This window comes from Salmo salar, chromosome ssa09 (genome assembly GCF_905237065.1).
Source record: "Salmo salar chromosome ssa09, Ssal_v3.1, whole genome shotgun sequence".
Classification (NCBI taxonomy): Eukaryota; Metazoa; Chordata; class Actinopteri; order Salmoniformes; family Salmonidae; genus Salmo; species Salmo salar.
Genome location: NC_059450.1, coordinates 152,485,999 through 152,494,784, shown reverse-complemented (window position 1 = coordinate 152,494,784; position 8,786 = coordinate 152,485,999). Strand labels below are relative to the sequence as shown.

At 46.4% G+C, this 8,786-nt stretch overlaps 1 protein-coding gene across 1 annotated transcript in view; it reads right to left on the bottom strand.

Moving 5' to 3' along the window:
• plch1 (phospholipase C, eta 1) overlaps positions 1-8,786 on the bottom strand; it is a 154,776-nt gene that overhangs the window by 40,670 nt on the left and 105,320 nt on the right. The window contains 1 exon segment of the mRNA XM_045724833.1: positions 5,656-5,827. Coding sequence (XP_045580789.1) covers positions 5,656-5,827 — 172 coding nt within the window.

The following is an 8,786-nucleotide window of genomic DNA, read 5'->3' as shown; positions in this document are numbered from 1 at the left end:
GGGATACTACTTTCTCCCAGCATGACTAATACAGTGGTGGACTACTTTCTCCCAGCATGACTAATACAGTGGGGATACTACTTTCTCCCAGCATGACTAATACAGTGGTGGACTACTTTCTCCCAGCATGACTAATACAGTGGGGATACTACTTTCTCCCAGCATGACTAATACAGTGGCGGACTACTTTCTCCCAGCATGACTAATACAGTGGTGGATTACTTTCTCCCAGCATGACTAATACAGTGACGGACTACTTTCTCCCAGCATGACTAATACAGTGGGGGACTACTTTCTCCCAGCATGACTAATACAGTGGGGGACTACTTTCTCCCAGCATGACTAATACAGTGGGGGACTACTTTCTCCCAGCATGACTAATACAGTGGTGGACTACTTTCTCCCAGCATGACTAATACAGTGGCGGACTACTTTCTCCCAGCATGACTAATACAGTGGGGGACTACTTTCTCCCAGCATGACTAATACAGTGGGGGACTACTTTCTCCCAGCATGACTAATACAGTGGCGGACTACTTTCTCCCAGCATGACTAATACAGTGGCGGACTACTTTCTCCCAGCATGACTAATACAGTGGCGGACTACTTTCTCCCAGCATGACTAATACAGTGGCGGACTACTTTCTCCCAGCATGACTAATACAGTGGCGGACTACTTTCTCCCAGCATGACTAATACAGTGGCGGACTACTTTCTCCCAGCATGACTAATACAGTGGCGGACTACTTTCTCCCAGCATGACTAATACAGTGGGGGACTACTTTCTCCCAGCATGACTAATACAGTGGCGGACTACTTTCTCCCAGCATGACTAATACAGTGGGGGACTACTTTCTCCCAGCATGACTAATACAGTGGCGGACTACTTTCTCCCAGCATGACTAATTCAGTGGGGGACTACTTTCTCCCAGCATGACTAATACAGTGGCGGACTACTTTCTCCCAGCATGACTAATACAGTGGCGGACTACTTTCTCCCAGCATGACTAATACAGTGGGGGACTACTTTCTCCCAGCATGACTAATACAGTGGCGGACTACTTTCTCCCAGCATGACTAATACAGTGGGGGACTACTTTCTCCCAGCATGACTAATACAGTGGGGGACTACTTTCTCCCAGCATGACTAATACAGTGGCGGACTACTTTCTCCCAGCATGACTAATACAGTGGCGGACTACTTTCTCCCAGCATGACTAATACAGTGGCGGACTACTTTCTCCCAGCATGACTAATACAGTGGCGGACTACTTTCTCCCAGCATGACTAATACAGTGGGGGACTACTTTCTCCCAGCATGACTAATACAGTGGCGGACTACTTTCTCCCAGCATGACTAATACAGTGGCGGACTACTTTCTCCCAGCATGACTAATACAGTGGCGGACTACTTTCTCCCAGCATGACTAATACAGTGGCGACCTACTTTCTCCTTTTCTTCTTCTTGTTTATTTAATTTTTTTTGGGACAATCCCTCTCCCCACTCCCCCTCTGTTCTGTTCTCAGCCAAAACCAAACAAAACGTAACACTGAAAATAGAGAGAAAGGAAAGGAGATGAGGAGAGGAGAGGAAGGAAAGGAAATGAGGAGAGGAAAGAAAGGAGATGATGAGAGGAAGGAAAGGAAACAAGGAGAGGAAGGAAAGGAGATGAGGAGAGTAAAGAAAGGAAACGAGGAGATGCAGCAAAGGAGATGATGAGAGGAAGGAAAGGCGATAAGGAGAGGAAGGAAAGGAGATGAGAAGAGGAAGGAAAGTGAACAGGAAGGGAAGCCAGTATTTACACCATTGATTCCCACCATTTGTATGGAAAGACAATTCTCTTCCTCAATAGTGTTCAATCAATTCTACTAGATGAAAAGCCGAAATGACCATGGGATCCTGGCATTCAAAGAGGACAACATTTTAGAAATTTCATATACAGTGAGGGAAAAACGTATTTGATCCCCTGCTGATTTTGTACGTTTGCCCACTGACAAAGAAATGATCAGTCTATAATTTTAATGGTAGGTTTATTTGAACATTGAGAGACAGAATAACAACAAAAAAATCCAGAAAAACGCATGTCAAAAATGTTATAAATTGATTTGCATTTTAATGAGGGAAATAAGTATTTGACCCCCTCTCAATCAGAAAGATTTCTGTGTCACAGTATCCACAGAAGGTGGCGCCCCTCCCCGGTCGGGCGGAGCTCGGCGGTCGTCGTCGCCGGCCTACTAGCTGCCACCGATCTATGTTTCTGTGTTGTTTGGTATTGTCTGTATAGGTCTGCACCTGTTCCTTGTTTGTAATTAGTGTGGGGGTATTTAGTTTGTCCTTTTTGTTTAGGTATTAGTGCGGGATTGTTTTGTGTCTTTACGAAGGGATGTTTGTATTTACGCTGCCTGTTAGTTCAGCGTTTTGGTGGAGCTGTCTATTTATTATTGCCGGGCTGCGCCCCGTTCGCTTTATTGTTTTGGAGCTGTGCTCCTGTCGGGTGTTTAGGCGCACCCAGTATTACGACTGCCTATTTTTCCCTTACGGTGTTAATAAACATCTGTGTTTTTGGATCTCCGTCTCCTGCCCTTGACTCTGACCCTTCCTGCTACACTGATAGCCTTGACATTCTGGCTCCCAGGTGTCCTTTATACAGGTAACGAGCTGAGATTAGGAACACACTCTTAAAGGAAGTGCTCCTAATCTCAGTTTGTTACCTGTATAAAAGATACCTGTCCACAGAAGCAATCAATCAATCAGATTCCAAACTCTCCACCATGGCCAAGACCAAAGAGCTCTCCAAGGATGTCAGGGACAAGATTGTAGACCTACACAAGGCTGGAATGGGCTACAAGACCATCGCCAAGCAGCTTGGTGAGAAGGTGACAACAGTTGGTGCGATTACTCGCAAATGGAAGAAACACAAAATAACTGTCAATCTCCCTCGGCCTGGGGCTCCATGCAAGATCTCACCTCGTGGAGTTGCAATGATCATGAGAACGGTGAGGAATCAGCCCAGAACTACACGGGTGGATCTTGTCAATGATCTCAAGGCAGCTGGGACCATAGTCACCAAGAAAACAATTGGTAATACACTACGCCGTGAAGGACTGAAATCCTGCAGCGCCCGCAAGGTCCCCCTGCTCAAGAAAGCACATATACATGCCCGTCTGAAGTTTGCCAATGAACATCAGAATGATTCAGAGGACAACTGGGTGAAAGTGTTGTGGTCAGATGAGACCAAAATGGAGCTCTTTGGCATCAACTCAACTCGCCATGTTTGGAGGAGGAGGAATGCTGCCTATGACCCCAAGAACACCATCTCCACCGTCAAACATGGAGGTGGAAACATTATGCTTTGGGGGTGTTTTTCTGCTAAGGGGACAGGACAACTTCACCGCATCAAAGGGACGATGGACGGGGCCATGTACCGTCAAATCTTGGGTGAGAACCTCCTTCCCTCAGCCAGGGCATTGAAAATGGGTCGTGGATGGGTATTCCAGCATGACAATGACCCAAAACACACGGCCAAGGCAACAAAGGAGTGGCTCAAGAAGAAGCACATTAAGGTCCTGGAGTGGCCTAGCCAGTCTCCAGACCTTAATCCCATAGAAAATCTGAGGAGGGAGCTGAAGGTTCGAGTTGCCAAACGTCAGCCTCGAAACCTTAATGACTTGGAGAAGATCTGCAAAGAGGAGTGGGACAAAATCCCTCCTGAGATGTGTGCAAACCTGGTGGCCAACTACAAGAAATGTCTGACCTCTGTGATTGCCAACAAGGGTTTTGCCACCAAGTACTAAGTCATGTTTTGCAGAGGGGTCAAATACTTATTTCCCTCATTAAAATGCAAATCATTTTATAACATTTCTGACATGTGTTTTTCTGGATTTTTTTGTTGTTATTCTGTCTCTCACTGTTCAAATAAACCTACCATTAAAATTATAGACTGATCATTTCTTTGTCAGTGGGCAAATGTACAAAATCAGCAGGGGATCAAATACTTTTTTCCCTCACTGTACTATAAAACACTCTATTTTCGCATGCTTACTATTTACAACGGCCAACATATTTCTTCCCTCTCTGACTGTCTGCGCTTTGGCTGAATCTCAATAACTGTAGACGAATGCCTGGGTTTTAAAGACCCCATGGGCTCCCCCCTCTCTCCCCCTCTCTCTCTCCCCCCACCCCACCCCCTCTCTCTCTCTCCCCCCCTCTCCCTACTCTCGCTCTCTCTCTCTCCTCTCTCTCTCTCTACTCTCTCCACTCTCTCACCTCTCTCCACTCTCTCTCCTCTCTCTCTCTCTCTCGCACGCACGCCCGCTCTCTCCATCCTTCTGTCTTTCTGCTCCATGCCTTTCTAACAGTTCCCTGTGTGAGCCAGCAATACACTATGTATAATGGACTAAAATATAAATGGGACATGTAAAGTGTTGGTCCCATGTTTCATGAGCTGAAATAAAATATCCTGGAAATGTTCCATATGTACAAAAAGTTTATTTCTCTAAAATGTTGTGCACAAATTAGTTCACATCCCTGTTAGTGAGCATTTCTTCGTTGCCAAGATAATCCATCCACCTGTTGGAAAAATAACTTGTGTCATGCACAAAGTAGATGTCCTAACCAACTTGCCAAAACTATAGTTTGTTAACAAGAAATTTGTGGAGTGGTTGAAATACGACTTTTAATGATTCCAACCCAGTGTATGTAAACTTCCGACTTCAACTGTATCTTCCTATATCTTTCCCAGTATATCTCCCTATATCTTTCCTAGTATATCTTCCTATATCTTTCCCAGTATATCTTCCTATATCTTTCCCAGTATTACTTCCTATATCTTTCCCAGTATTACTTCCTATATCTTTCCCAGTATATCTTCCTATATCTTTCCCAGTATTACTTCCTATATCTTTCCCAGTATATCTTCCTATATCTTTCCTAGTATATCTTCCTATATCTTTCCCAGTATATCTTCCTATATCTTTCCCAGTATATCTCCCTATATCTTTCCCAGTATATCTCTCTATATCTTTCACAGTATATCTTCCTATATCTTTCCCAGTATATCTTCCTATATCTTTCCCAGTATATCTTCCTATATCTTTCCCAGTATATCTTCCTATATCTTTCCCAGTATATCTCTCTATATCTTTCCCAGTATACCTCTCTATATCTTTCCCAGTATATCTTCCTATATCTTTCCCAGTATAACTTCCTAAATCTTTCCCAGTATATCTTCCTAAATCTTTCCCAGTATATCTTCCTATATCTTTCCCAGTATATCTCTCTATATCTTTCACAGTATATCTTCCTATATCTTTCTCAGTATATCTCTCTATATCTTTCCCAGTATATCTTCCTATATCTTTCCCAGTATATCTTCCTATATCTTTCCCAGTATATCTCCCTATATCTTTCACAGTATATCTTCCTAAATCTTTCCCAGTATATCTTCCTATATCTTTCCCAGTATATCTCCCTATATCTTTTCCAGTATATCTTCCTATATCTTTCCCAGTATATATTCCTATATCTTTCCCTTCAGAACATTGGGGCAGGGTTTGGAGGAACAGGAAATAGTGAGGAGAGGCAGACAGAGGAAGAAGAGGAGTGTTTTGAGGTGAGAGGGATGACAGAAGGAGAAGAGGATGGACCATGTGTACCTTGATGAGGATCTTCCCCTGTAGACAGTGGGGGCTGGGTAGCTGTTTAGAGTCTCTGTGGAAAGCCTCTCCCAGGTCCAGCTTGTCTCCCAGGATCTTTCTGAGGTACTGGGCTATCTTCTTCTGTTGTTGGATGCTACAGTGGTTCTCTATGGACAGGATCACTGGGTACCTGGGGAAGGGAGAGACATGGCGTTACTAGAATGGCGCCGAAGAAGACTGACGTTTTACGTGTCCCCAACCGATTGTTTTTTTTTTTTTTTTTGCGTCGTTTGTAACTTATTTTTTAACTTATTTTGTACATAATGTTGCCGCTACCGTCTCTTATAACCAAAAATAACTTCTAGACATCAGGACTGCGATTACTCACCACGAACTGTCAGAATCCTTTTTTTACTTTAACGAGTCCGACGAGCCAGACGAGCCAGATGATATACTGCTCCCCCGGGAACAGGCCCAGATCCCCGTCATTTGCGTGAAGAGGAGGCGGAGAAAAAGGGGCCAGAGGGCGGACTGCCTTCTGAGAATTCGTAGGCGATCAAATAAACCTTCACTTCCTTCCATTCTGCTAGCAAACGTGCAATCTTTCGAGAATAAAATAGATGACCTACGCGGAAGATTAAACTACCAACGGCACATTCAAAACGGTAATATCTTATCCTTCACGGAGTCGTGGTTGAAAGACGAAACTATCAACATACAGCTGGCTGGTTATATGCTGTACCGGCAGGATAGAACAGCGGCATCTAGTAAGACAAGGAGTGGCAGACTATGTATTTTTGTAAATAACAGCTGGTGTACAATATCTAAGGAAGTCTCGAGCTATTGCTCGCCGGAGGTAGAGTATCTCATGATAAGCTGTAGACCAAACTATCTACCAAGAGAGTGTTCATCTGTATTTTTTGTAGCTGTTTTACATACCACCACAGACTGAGGCTGGCACTAAGACAGCATTGAATGAGCTGCATAAGCAAACAAGACAATGCTCACCCAGAGGTGGCCTTCCTAGTAGCCGGGGTCTTTAATGTAGGGAAACTTAAATCCATTTTACCAAATTTCTATCAGCATGTTAAATTTGCAACCAGAGGGAAAAAAACTCTGGACAATCTTTACTCCACACACAGAGACGCAAACAAAGCTCTCCCTCGCCCTCCATTTGGCAAATCTGACCATAATTCTATCCTCCTGATTCCAAGTAATAATTAAAGCAGGAAGCACCAATGACTAGATCAATAAAAAAGTGGTCAGATGAAGCAGATGCTAAGCTACGGGACTGTTTTGCTAGCACAGACTGGAATATGTTCCGGGATTCCTCCGATGGCATTGAGGAGTACACCACATCAGACATTGGCTTTCTGAATAAGTGCATCGATGACGTGGTCCCCACAATGACCGTACGTACATACCCCAACCAGAAGCCATGGATTACAGGCAACATCCGCACTGAGCTAAAGGCTAGAGCTGCCGCTTTCAAGGAGCAGGACTCCAGAAGCTTATAAGAAATCCCGCTATGCCCTCCGACAAACCATCCAACAGGCAAGGCGTCAATACAGGACTAAGATAGAATCGTACTACACCGGTTATGACGCTCGTCGGGCGTGGCAGGGCTTGCAAACCATTACAGACTACAAAGGGAAGCACAGCCGAGAGCTGCCCAGTGACATGAGCCCACCAGATGAGCTAAACTACTTCTATGCTCGCTTCGAGGCAAATAACACTGAAACATGCATGAGAGCACCAGCTGAGAGCACCAACATGCATGAAGACTGTGTGATCATGATCTACGCAGCCAATGTGAGTAAGAACTTTAACTTCTTGCTACCGTCCCACCTGCCCAACATCCGGTGATATTGCAGAGCGCGAAATTCAAACTACAGTATTATAAATATTTAACTTTTGTCACGCCCTGACCAGGTGAACTCTTCTATTTTGGTCAGGGTGTGGCATTTCTATAGTTTATTTTCTATGTTTTTGGTATAGCCTTGCTTTGGGGCGTATTTCTATGTTGGGTTCTGTCGATTCCCAATCAGAGACAGCTGTCACTAGTTGCCTCTGATTGGGGAATCATATTTAAGTTCCTTTTCCCCCCACGATGTTTGTGGGTTGTTGTCTCCTTTTTGTTGTAGCAGTAGCGATACGTTTATTCTCTGTTTTGACCGTGTTATTTCAGTCTGTAATAAATAACATGAGTTCGCTCCCAGCTGCGCCTTGGTCGACTTCTTCCTTCCTGCACGACGATCGTTACAGAACAACCCACCAAACCAGGACCAAGCAGCGGGAGGAAAAGGAGCGCGAGAGATGGGCTCGCGAGGGAAAGGAGTTCTGGACCTGGGAGGAGATCATGTCGGGGAAAGGACCCTGGCGGAAGGATTCCCAGGTCGAGGAGGTGATGCCAGCCGGTGGAAGGAGTCGCAGGCGGCGGTCGAGGAGGCCCGGAAGACACCCCCAAGAAACATTTTTGGGGGGGCTAATGGGGTGGTCCGGAAGGGCAGAGGAAGAGCCCAGACCACTGCTCTCGTGGGGGATAACGGCGAAGGAGGCAGAGATGTGGCAGGTCCTGGAGGACCTGCGTAGGGACAGCGTGGAGGAAGAGCCTTGGGTGGCAGAGGTGCGCACGGTATCGCCAGTGCGCCTGCACAGCCCAGTGCGCTCTGTGCCAGCGCCCCACATTTGCCGGGCTAGGGGGAGTGTTCAGCGAGGACGTGTTGTGCCGGCTCAGCGCTCCTGGCCTCCGGTGCCCCTTCTCGGTCCGATGTATCCTGCGCCGAGGACGCGCACTGTGTCTCCGGTACGGCTGCACAGCCCAGTGCGTTCTGTGCCAGCGCTCCACACTTGCCAGGCTAAGGTGGGTGTTGAGCCAGAACGGGTGATGTCAGCTGTGCACTCCAGACCTCCAGTGCGCCTCCTCGGTCCAGGATATCCGGCGCCGCTTATGCGCACTGTGTCGCCGGTGTGCGGTCACAGTCCAGTCCGGCCCGTCCCTGCTCCCCGCACCAGGTTAGTGGTGCGTGTCCCCAGTCCAGTCCGGCCCGTCCCTGCTCCCCGCACCAAGCCAGTGGTGTGTGGCCCCAGTCCAGTCCGGCCAGTCCCTGCTCCCCGCACCAGGTTAGTGGTGCGTGTCCCCAGTCCTG